Source organism: Xiphophorus couchianus, chromosome 20 (genome assembly GCF_001444195.1).
Source record: "Xiphophorus couchianus chromosome 20, X_couchianus-1.0, whole genome shotgun sequence".
Classification (NCBI taxonomy): domain Eukaryota; kingdom Metazoa; phylum Chordata; class Actinopteri; order Cyprinodontiformes; family Poeciliidae; genus Xiphophorus; species Xiphophorus couchianus.
Window position 1 is genome coordinate 236,426 of NC_040247.1, and position 12,441 is coordinate 248,866.

A 12,441-nucleotide genomic window follows, 5' to 3' on the forward strand; every position below is an offset into this window, starting at 1 on the left:
CCTCTGGCCTCCCCTGCATTCCTCACATCCATCGTCCCGGGAGTCACAAATCAAGATCCCCAGGAGAAGTCAGAACAGGTTTGAAAGCACACAACTGATCAAACCTGAGACCTAATGGAAGGCTGGTGTGAAGCCTGTCTGTGTTTACAGTCTCAGGATGGAATGGTGGCTAATGGCTGCCAGGTCAACAAACCGGAGCACATTTTCCAAGAAGCCGGCCGGTCTAACGAGAAGTGTCAAGCAGAGTCATTCCATGGTCAGAGGTTGGCACAAACAGCTGCCAGCCTGTATCTAGTTGGTGAATTAACAGGCTTAGACAGACACGGGGTCCGGACCCCTGGCTTCCTGCTGTAACACTGCCTGAGGCAGACAGACGAGTTCAGGTCAACACGATGACCCCCAGCACGTATTAGAACAGTTTATTGGATCCAAAAAGATGAAATATTTTTTTCCCCAAAATTCTGTAATAAAAAAAAAAATCCTATTATGACAATGGGAAAAAGTCTGAAATATTTTTGTACATAAGCATTAATAAGCCTTTAAAGCTGCAGGAGGTAACTTATATAAAAAAAAAATGTATTTATTTGTTAAAACTGTCACCGAGTCATGTTAATACGAGACAGATAATCTGTGAATAGATCAATCTCCTCCAGAGCAAGCTTCAAAAGTCTGAAATGTAAAGGATGAATTTTAAATACCATGTTCAAGGGGGCGCTGTGGTGGCGCAGGGGCAAAGCATGAACCACGTATTGAGGCCTTAGTCCTCATGACGGTGGTTGCAGGTTCGATTCCCAGCCTGGCGACATCGCTGCATGTATTCCCCCATTCTCATTACCCGGTTTCCTGTTGAACTACTTTCAAATAAAGGCCTTCTTAAAAATACCTTGTTCAAGAAGAAACTTTCCATCAAAATCTGGAGATATAATCTCTTTGACCTGGTGTTCTGCTGGAGCACTACCTGCTGCAGGCCCCACACTGCGCCCGCAGGTCAGAGGGCCAGACCACGCCCACCCCTCTGCCCAGGGATGGAGAGAGAAAGTGACCCCCTTACAGCGAGGAAGAAGAACGCAACCTGCTGCTGCTCACAGACTGAGCAACTGCCACACCTGCTACCAGCTCCCCATAGTGTGGCAGACTATCGCAAATTTTATAAGAGTCCATCAAATGGTGATGCAGGCATGGTGATTTGTACAACGTTCACAATTTTCAAAACTACTGCTAGCCATGTAAAAATCCAAGATGGCTGCTGCGCCTCACCAGATATTGCTTAAATTATTTTTTCATTATGGTGTGTAAAACATTTAGTGGTCATAAATAGTTGTGTATTAGATCATAGAGTCACTCCAGAATTTCATCTTAAAGGGGCAGTGTTATGTAAAATCAACATTTTTGAGTTTAACATCATGTCATGATGTTATTCCCTCCTCTGGAACAGACCTGGAGCGTCGCCTTGATTCTTTCATGCATTTTTGAGAAATCCTTGTATCTCAGGGAGTTCCTCAATGCTTTTTCTCACAAAGCTCCTCCTCAGAGCTGCAGTCTCCAGCTGAGGTTCCGCCTCACACAGCAGCAGCCCACCGCTCCGCTCCCACACTCAGCTCCTCTAGACTAGCGGAAGCAGCAGTTAGCAAACACCTGGTGGAACGAACATCTGCTGAGCTCATCACACCAGCTACTTCGCAGTGAAACAATTCAAAGAACGGTTATAAACAGCACACAACAGAAAGATTATTGTAATGACTTCCTGAAGGCGGAGTTTCAGAAAGAGGAGGAGCTTCTTAAAGAGACAGAGGCCCAATTTCAAGGTATTCATTTACAAAGTCTAATTTCTTTTAAGTCATATTTGATATATACAGTATTTCTTATGTTAACTGAAGGTAACATAGTTACTTGAATGTGCTCTAAAATGATAAAACTCATAATACTGCCTCTTTAAGGTGCAGACATGGGATGCAGAGATTGGTTGGACAAGTCTGCCCTCTACAGGCTGATGACTGTCAGCATCCAAACTGTACAGTCACAGTGTATGGAGACAACTTTGTAGATCATTGTGTGACCAATGCATGAGTCAGAACACCAGGTGGTCCTGCGGTGCCTGCTGTAAAAAGTTTCACACACAAACATAAAGAATAGAGAAAAACCCTCCAGCTGGTGTACAACCGTTTCATTCCACTCTGATCCCTGTGGAAGGTGGGAAATGTTTGTTCACTTTCATTTTTGAAGGTTTTCGCTCACAGAACATGACTGTTAGGTTCACCGGCAGTAAGCTGTGAGTGTGTTTCCTCAGGGCTTATCCTGCAGGGATAAAATACAGGATGCATGACTTTCCTGATTCCCTGCAGGAAACAATCCGTTTGTTTCCTGCAAAAATAAAAAAACCCCACCTGTGTTTCAAAATCAATCAATAACTGAGGAACATAAGCTGTTACAGTCAAGGTGAGATGAATGAAAATGACATGCGGTTAGTTGAACTTCTTTTATGTTCAGGTGGGTTAATGATCTGCAGAATGTACAATACAAAAGGAGATCTGTGTCAGCAGCAATGGGACCTTTGATTGCATAATTACAGATTCCACCACGTGGCTTGTGCCGGCCAGTGATGAAATCAGCAAGTCATAGTGAGACAAGGTTGATTTTTAATGGCTTTGGTAATTAGGCTCCACTGCGTCAGCAGACGCTTAAATGTCCTTCTGGAAAGTTCTTCAGCCGTTCCGGGACGCTTCGTCCTCCTTAACCAGGAAGCAAAGAGAAGAAAGCTCCAAGTTTCCTTTAGATAAAGTGGGCATAATACAAGGAAGTAGAGTCATCTAAGTCAGCTTCACTGTGGTTTGTGTTTGCCTGGTAGACGTTTCCAGGTATCACTTCCTTACTGATGGTTGCTATAATCTAGAGATTTTGTTTTTGCAGTCGTTTCAGGGTGGCCAGTGAAAAGAACCCCATTAGATTGGAAAAACCTTGAAATATAAATTAGATTTCCAGTAAAGATGTGTTTTAACTGTAACATCCACCAGAAGCTGCCATCTAACACGGACATTCCCAAATTGTTCATTTTCCGACCCTGAAAATAAGAGCAGAAAAAGACCTTTGACCCTGAAATCATTTCTACTCAGATACAGACACCTACAGACGATACACGGCTATTATAAACCAGATGTTTACACACGCTGAATAAAAATACTATACACACAGTTAATTTGAGTTCTTTTATGCCCAAGTAAAGATATTTCCTAAGTTAATGTTCAGGTCATAAAACTTGATGCAACTAATCTGTAATATGTTTTGTAAGAAAAGTTGTAAAACAAAAGCTTTAACCAAGTGTTTTCTTGAACTATACCACTGTGGATTTAAATTTAAATCAAACCAGTCTTATGTTGCTTAAGAGCATTTAGAATGACCAGAATTATTTCTATTATATGAATATCATAACAATGACAGAGAATATGTCAGAAAATTATTTATTAATGTCTTCAAAATCAGAAGTGTAGATATATTTCTTTTGTTCTTTTAGGTCTCCTTCCTCAGGCTTCTCACAACAGCCAGCTGGAGTTCTGGTCCATTTGTCCAGACAGAACTGGTGGAACTGGGTCAGGTTTGTAGGTTTCCACCTCACTCCGACGCGTCTTTTCAAATCTTCAAAACAAATTATCTACAGAGTTTAAATCAGGGCTTTGTGATGCAGGTCAAAACATCAACATTGTTGTCAGCACCGCAACAATCATGAGATCAGAAATATCATCAGAGGCACAAGACCAACAATCCTGTGTCATAATTATCACAGAACCAAAGGGAGACAGAGGACACCACACAGATGACGACTAAGACGTAAAACAACAGAGGTGCTAAAAAAAGCTGAGATTTTATAATAAGCCCCACAAACTGAGCTGTCATCCTCAATCAGAAATGAGACAAAGTCATGACAAAGAGAAGTTTCCAAGAAAACCAAATTAGAAACAACATTGAGTAAAGTGAAGATGACACAAAGAAGTAATAAACCAAGGAAGTTTAGTCATTTTCCTAAAGTCACTGCAAAGTGGGGATGTTTTTTTTTTTTTTTAACTCTTTTGCTCCAAATACAACTTGAAGATGTTCCACATTTAGAAATTGAAACTTTTGTTTCCAGAATACCTGAAGTTCAGCAAGATAATACTCCAAGTACAGACAGCAGGAGCCTCGTGTTGGAGGAGATATTTATCAAATAAAAGGCGGATCTGACCAGCTTGTAACTGCTGGGGAGGTGATCAGTGGCACTGGAACCAGGCGGGTCTAATGGATGGAGGCTATGAGAGGCTGAGTTCAAATGAATCATAAACACTGAGAGAAACAAAATAGTTTTGTCTGCAAGTTTCACTTTCAGTCAGTTTCCTCAGAGCTGTGAGAATGTGTCAGAATGCTAGCTGCACTTCAATCAGCCTATCAGTCCTTGTCTGTATTTGCACAACAAAAAGCCAGAGAATCAATTAGCTCCCATCGTTCGTCCTGAACGGGTATCTGCCAAATAAAAACTCATCAAAGAGCCAGTTGCCATGGCAGCGCCTGCAGGTGATGGAGCTTTCAGATGAGAACAGCTGAGCTGAACAAAGGCTTCACACCAGCCTGGACGCGATTGAGGCTGAATAGTCCCACAGAGACGCAGAGGAGACGGTGCTATTCTTTCTGGCGCCCGGCTTCTCTGATGCAGATGATGTGAGAGGACTTCAATGGCGTGAACCTTTAAAATGTGCACACAACCTCCTCCCACCGGATGGTTTCATTGTTCTGTCATTGCTGCAGGACGAGGAGAGGTTTACTGAAACTGTGTGGAAGATGAGTGGAAACTAAACCGTATTTGGAATGGAAAACTTTTTCAAACAGGAGACTGTTTCTCCATGTGACTCGCCAATGAAAGAGTTTTGCCATCCGCAAACTGTTTTTCTACTTTTAAAAAGAAAAGTAGAAAAGGACTATTTTGTCACTGTTAACCAAAATAGTCGTGATGAATTGATTATTGAAATAATTGTTAACTAATTCATTCATCAATCAATTCATCACTAACTCAAGCATACAGGCTGTAAAACATGCCCTTCTCTGAACAAACACCCTCAGAGCAGTAATTACAAAATCTATACATTTTGCAATTAAGATTTTTTTTAAAAAAGCTTATTCTGAAAATATGTTCAACCCAGAACTAAAAAACTTGTCACCAGTTCAGATCTCCACTGTATTGATGATGAGGCAAGCACATTTTCATGTCAAAAAAAAAAAAAAGAATTAAAGAAAGTTGCAGATGCACCGTTTGATACAAATAATCAAACTTACACTCAAGGAATGTGATGTTATTTCATTATTTTTCTTATTTAGAAAAGGAGTTGAATTATTACAAAGCATTTGTTTGCACTTCTATACTTCTAAGATTGCATAACATGATGGTAGAAGTTACTAAAGTGATAATTGTTTTAAAGTACAGGTAGGTGGTATGTGATATGGAAGCTGAGACGTTATTAGAATGATGTAATAAATGTTTCCTATTCACTCATTCATAAATTGTAGGATTTGTTCATCCTTAAGTTTCCATTTTTAGGTCTTCAAGAAAAAGGAAAACATAAAAACTGAATCAAAAATAGGATTAATAAGAAATATAATTCATAACACACATTATCCTAACTTATTGAAATATATTATTATTATTATTATTATTATTATTATTATTATTATTATTATTATTATTATTATTATTATTATTATTATCCAGGTTGCTTACTTATTTCAACAGGAACAATGCACAACACATAATATGCCAGAGTAAAGACTAGTTTGGAACTCATGCACCTAACTGACTACAAAAAAAGGTTTTATGGGTCTGATGTCATTGATGATGTCATTGATGATGTCACTGAGTCCTTTGCTCTCTGGTGGAATTCTTTCCAGATTCACACTGCTGCTGTTTCTGACAGAGATCTCACAAAGTTTTGGGACCTTTTGCAGACTCAGTTTTGGCGAAACAAGAATCGCTGAAAGCACTCAGAAAATGTTTCATCTTGAAAAGACTCCACAGCCGTCCGTCCGGCAGGAGAAAGATAACGAGACCATTTTTCACAAAGTCCTCTCTCTGCTTTTGGAGGCGACCGATATGTTGGAGGAGAAGGAGGATTTGACCGAGCAAACGAGGCAAATGCAGAGGAAAATAGGAGACATGGAATGTCTTGAAGAAGATTATATGTACCTCAAGAGCCAGATATTCATTTATGGTGCGATAAATGAACATTTAAGAGAGGAGTTTGTTGTGCTGCAAGAACAATTGGAAGCTCAAGCTACCCTGAGGGATAAACACCAGAGGAAACAGAAAGAACTTGAGAAAATAAACCAAAGCAACGAAGCTTTTGAAACAGTACTTAAGGAGTTAATTTTGAAACTAAGGAATCCCAATAAACTGAAAGAAAACTACCAGGCAGCAAAAGATGAGAAAGAAATCCTGACACAAGAAAACACCAGGTTGGAAATGCAGATTCAGAAGGTCCAAAAACAGCTTTCAATACAAAACCAGATGGAAAAGGAGTGGAAAGAAGAGGAACGGTGCAACACAAGCTTAGAAATGAACATCCAGGTTTTGGAGAAACAGCTTGAAGGGCTAGAGGACAAACTTTGGGAAAAAGAAACCAATTTTATGACTGGCTACACCCAAAACCTCCAGATTAAAATCAGCCAGCTCCAAAAACAGCTTAAGGACGAAAAGTACTGGACTGACAAACTGAAAAATATCAAAAGTCATTGGAGGGATATAAGTGAGACCAACAGCAAACTTCAAGCAGAACACGAGAAGCTCAAGCTTGAGCTGAGGAAAGCTAAAAGGTTGAAGGACAAACATGGTGAAATTCAGTCCGTTGTTCAGGCTAAGGAGGAAGAAAATGCCTTTCTGTTGCTGGAAAATCTAAGACTTAGAAAGGAACTGCAGAATCTTAAAAGCACGGAAGACAAAGTTGGAAAGTCAGCCTGTCCACCAAAGACCGATGAACGTGAAAGAGGCCAACCTGAACAAACGCTGGATGTTATTTCCACCTCACCTGTCCATTCAGTGGGGGACACAGAGGACTCCTTCAGCCAGGGCGACCCACATCCTGATGACCAATATACCGACAATAAAGCAGAATCCATCCAAGCACAATCAGAGACAGATTCAGAGAGTTTGAAAGGAGACGACAGGATGGAAGTTTCCTCAGGTCTCAGTTCCTCACCTGACCATGATGTGGACGAGACCGAAGTCACTGCGGATCATGGATGTAGTGCAGATGAGACCTGTGATGGAACTGAACCACAGCAGTCCAACCAAAGGGAGAGACGGTGGAATGTGTCCCTCTACAACATGCTGTTTGCCTTACCTAAAACCACCCACAATTACTTTATTGGCAAACAATAAGACCAAGCTCACACACACACACACATACACACACACAAAAAAACATTTTCAAGTTTTCTCCAGGTGATCTGAGATATGCCCAAGAAGCTGAGTCTCAGTGAGACTTTTGCTAAAATCTCTGCTTATCAGCAAACTGCACAATCGGCTCCATTCAGGGTCGTTACGAAACAAACAGGAAATCTGGAGAATCGTCACCTTCATCAGACCTGAAACCATCTGCAATTACTTCCTCCCCACACACTCACACCTAAAATAACTTCACATCACACATAACATTCACCTGATCAATGAACCAGACAAGCACAAAACAAATTAAATATGCAAAAGAATTGATCAAAATAATCAAACAATAAAACATAAACATTTGCGGGTTCTATTCGGGTACTCCGGCTTCTCCCCATAAAAGCTCCATGTTAGGTGACGATAGTTGACCTTTCACCTTGTTAATAGCCTTCACTACATACTGACGACGTACTGTAAGTACACTATTTGGTTCAGGTGTGTTTGACCACACCTGATTAATAATAATAGGATTAGTACTGTTAAGTAATTTGCCCACTACAATCAATCAATCAATCAATCAATCAACCAACCAACCAATCAATCAATCAACCAACCAATCAATCAATCAACCAACCAATCAATCAATCCATTTCATTTCAGCAACAAGACATTTCAAAGTGCTTTACATCATAAAAACACAAAGTTATGCAAAATAGAATCAGCAATCGAAACATTATATTTAATCAATCATTGTTACATTCTCAATCGATTATGTTTCAATAGCAGCTCTAATCGGTTTAATCTACATTTAAAGGCGTTTCAGCTCTTTTTCAGTTTTCTGGGAGTTTGTTCCAGATTTGTGGTTCATAGAAGCTGAATGCTGCTTCTCCATGTTTGGTTCTGGTTCTGAGGGTGCAGAGCAGAACCAGAACCAGAACCAAAAGATCTGAGAGGTCTGGAAGGTTGCTACGACAACAGCAGATCTTTAATGTGATGCTAAGCTGTTCAGTGATTTCTAAACTAGCAACAGTATTTTATAGTTTATTCTCTGACCACAGGGAGCCAGTGGAGGGACTTTAGAACTGGGTGGGACCAGAAACCAGACAGGAGGACATCAAAGCAGTTGGTTATAGTTAGAAAGCTGTTTAATTGTTTAAACAGCTTTTTCAATAATTTTGCTGATCAGTGGGTGGTTGGACGCCAGCCTTTGATTCTGCAAAACTGATTTGTCCTGATTGTTCTATTTTATCAGTGGTTTGGTGATAAAAACCTCTGACATGGTTCCTGGTGAACTTGCTCTCTAGCATCTTTCTGTTCTATCTCCTTATTGTCTGTAATCTTTATTTTAAGTTGTTTCTGTTTTCTCTTTTTCTTGTTTAGTAGTTCTGTCAGCTGATTCAGGGTTTGTGAGGAAGAGTTTCACTGTTTTGATGGAGACGGTGTTGACTTTATGAAAGTTTGCGTAGCTGGTCACACACAGTCATTTCATTGATGTGCAGCCCAGTCTGTGGCCTCAAAACGACCCTCAGGTTCCTGCGACCATCTTCTGATAGTTCTTAGTATTACAAGTTTCCTCTGAAAAAAGGGTTTACATTCTTGAGCAGAGGAAAATAAGAATATGATCTGTGTTTTTTTCCCAGAAGCGATCTTTGTTTGGAGATGTATGAATCGTTAACATGTGCACAAAACAAATCTAACATCTGGTTTTCTCTAGTAAGGAAGCTGTCAAACATTGTAAGTGTAGCAGATAATCAGGAATGATTAAAATCATACATTTAAAATCATAAATTTTAATGTATGATTTCTGAACGACAAAAACTTTTCCATCCTGCTGTCTGGCAACAAACTTCACCTGAAGAAACATCATCCCTATAAACAGGTCCAAACTCAGATTTGACTGTAACATCAAACCGCCGTGACCTGGTTGTACTGACCCAGAAAGACACGGCTGCCGACTCGTCTGTGTCTTTCCTGATCAGGAATCCTGGGGACCACGACTGCAAAAAGTGCAGAACTTCTTTCAGAATATTTACCTCCCAGAGTTTGTAGGTAGATATTTATCAGAGCTCCAGCTTCAAGGGACACAGAATAATCTAACAGAATGTAAATAATGCTTAGACTTACTGTAGTGTAGCAAGTTTTCTATAAAATAATGTTTGTTAGCTGAAATGTTTAATTACATAAAATGTTTACTTAACAATAGGATCTGCTTCATTACCTGTTTACTTCTGACCTGATGTATTTAACATGATGTACATCAAAAATGCACTATATGTACATTTGGTTTATGTATGTACATACAGAGATTTGATGTATTTATGTCAAAATGTACATTTGGGATTTTTTTATCACGTTTTCCTGTCACCTTTAATATTTACTTTGAAATATTTAATCACATCAGATCCATACTTAAAGACGGACTATATTCCATTTTGCTTATGTGAAATGTTTACTGTGAAATGTCTGATTATATAATTGTTTACTTTAATTCCACAAAATGCTCATTTAAAAATAGGATCTGTTTCATGACATGTATACTTGTTACCTGAAATATTAAACTTGAGGTGTTTGAATAAAACGTCGTAGGAATGTTCACCACATGAACATTTATTAAATGAGAGAAACTGTACAAATATTTCAACACAAAACAATTTGTGCAAATAATTTTTTTTTTTACAACGTACATATTTACATTAAACAGTACTGCCAGCTGCTACAAACAGTTCAAAACAATGAGTGCAGCAAACATTTTTTTTCTCCAGTCTATGTTTTCCATGTTAACATGTGGAGGTGTTTTTTGTGTTTGGTTTTACAACCATGTTCACCAAACTGCAGCACACAAACACAATCTTATCAAGGAGTGTCGTCTCTTCTCCCTCACATGTGAGCAGCAAACTTACCGGCACAGTTCCGTGTAACACTTTGAATTTGTTCCTCATGCAACCGATCACTCTGTTCACGCGGATTCTGAGGTGAGCTACAGCCTGCGTGTCTTCGACATCTTTAGCATAGAGCTGACCTCTCCCTCTAGTGAATGATGGCATTCTGACCTCGGCGCACATCATTCCTACACCGTCTTTAATATCGAAGCCTCTGCCAGCTAACACGATGTCCCCAGGTAATAAATTGGAGAGAAGGCCACAGTTTTCTGCTATGTGCTTGTCTGATGCACGCCCGCCCCATCCGTGAGAAATAAAAGAAATTGAACCGTGCGGCGTGATACCAATCAGGTATTTCATTGTGTGTCTGCCTTTGTGCTCAGAGAAGGATTGTGCGCGTGCTTTTAAATTTGAGGGCTTTTCTGTGCCTATTTCGAAACAGTCGACAATAATCGCCACACGCTTTCTAAATGTTTTCAAAAACTGAGGCGGCATGGCAGCTTGTAAGCAATGCCTCTCGGGCCAGTTCACCACCGGCTTAAGGTGTGTGTACAACACATCTAGGGTGTCACTAAAGATATCAGACAGTGTTTTGTGTGACACATTAAAAAGGTGGCAAAGATGCTGACCAGGCAGATCGAGTCTAAGACGCATCAGTGTAAGTACAAGCATTTGAAATTGTGAAAGTTTTCTTGATGCTGGCAGAAAAGGCATAACGGTGTTAAACAACGACAACAAGACGGCAAAGCAAGGAAGTCCTGTGTAATATGTGACCTTTTTTGTGTCGTCCTTAAAAAAACTCTCGGCCAGCTGTTGTTTGTTGAGCTCGGACCTGAGCTCCCTGTTCTCCTGTAACAGACGGTCTACTTCTGCCATCCTCTCTTCACACAGCTGACATTTGATTTGTGGCCTTTTTGCTGCTGGTTCATGTTGGTCTTCCTGACCTGCAGCCTCACAGAGCTCCTCTTCTATAGTTAGCACTGCTGTGTGTTTATTATTTGGCTCTTCTGGGGTTTCTGATGGAGTCTCTGGAACCTGCTTCTCCACTTGTCGATCCCACACGTCCGTCGCTGCACCGCTGCAGTGCCTCTTTAACCGACGGGAACGTCCGTCTGATTTCGACATATTTAAGGGGGGGCTCATCAACAGAGTTGGAACCCAGTCTGGATTCTGCTCATCCATTTCATATGAAGGTTTGCCTTGAGGAGGACATATGAGAACACAGATCAGTGTTACTACTGTAAAACTGGCGACACTAGAGCGATTTAAGCAGTTTATTTCATTTATTGTTAATTTTACTGATACTGCGCTTTAAAAACAGCTATTAACTGCACCAAAGTGCTGTACGGGATTCATAAAAAACCACCGATAGAAACACATTGGAATACAACACACGTTACATACAAAAATATATATAAACCAGGTCGTGTTTACCATCTATGAGCTAAACATGAACGAACCGTGAGCACTCACACAACAAAGCGAGTTTAGACACTCACCAGAATGGAAATGTTTGGAACAAACTTGTATGTATCTTGGAATGTTGGAGAAGTTTATATCAGGACGTTTCACCGCTGATATCCAGGCCAGTCGTCTTCTTTTGGTCAGCTCAGATACATGTTCTCCCTCCCGTTGTTTCCAGGCAGGGAAACAATGAAACGAAAGTCCGTTTTCTATCTTTTTGCCACTGCGGTCGTGTGACCGGACGTTACAGCCAACAACACAACAGGTGCGAACCATTGCTAAATTACTTAAATTTTTTAAAAATCTGCTAAAGTTTTGTTTTCGACAGATATTATTTGTTGCCCTTCAAGATGGCGCTCATATCCCATCAACCACTGCGCCGCAGGCTGCCTCTACCAGTGACGTCAACATTAGCAATCTTGCTAACAAGCTTAGCATAATTTAGCTAACATATGTATGAAACAGCACTACTGAATTTACACGGTTTGTTTGGAAAAAGCTGAAAGGTTCCCTCTCTTTTCTCTGGCAAACTGCAGCTCAGAAGCACGTGAGCCACAGGTGCAACACACAGGTGCAACACACAGGTGTTAAACCATATTCTGTGACCACCGTAATGTGAAAATATGTGCTGTTGCATTTTAACACGAGGGGAACAAACACAAATTGAAAGAGAGACGGTCAAATACACACTAATATTTGACCAGT

At 40.2% G+C, this 12,441-nt stretch overlaps 1 protein-coding gene across 1 annotated transcript; it reads right to left on the bottom strand.

The window, feature by feature from the left end:
• Nucleotides 1–10,106: 10,106 nt before the first annotated feature.
• LOC114136227 (uncharacterized) lies at nt 10,107–12,120 on the bottom strand. The gene is made up of 2 exons (XM_028004084.1): nt 11,772–12,120; nt 10,107–11,471 (listed from the first exon to the last, which is right to left on the bottom strand). The coding sequence occupies exons 1-2, from the start codon at nt 12,010–12,012 to the stop codon at nt 10,171–10,173; spliced, it is 1,542 nt and encodes a 513-aa protein (XP_027859885.1). The 5' UTR covers nt 12,013–12,120; the 3' UTR covers nt 10,107–10,170.
• Between the last annotated feature and the right edge of the window lie 321 nt (nt 12,121–12,441).

Bases quoted from the DNA above. Each gene is read 5' to 3' on its own strand.
- LOC114136227 (XM_028004084.1), bottom strand. From the start codon at position 12,012: ATGGTTCGCACCTGTTGTGTTGTTGGCTGTAACGTCCGGTCACACGAC. The intron at 11,472-11,771 runs GTGAGTGTCTAA...GTCCTCCTCAAG, and splicing joins TTCCAAACATTTCCATTCTG to GCAAACCTTCATATGAAATG.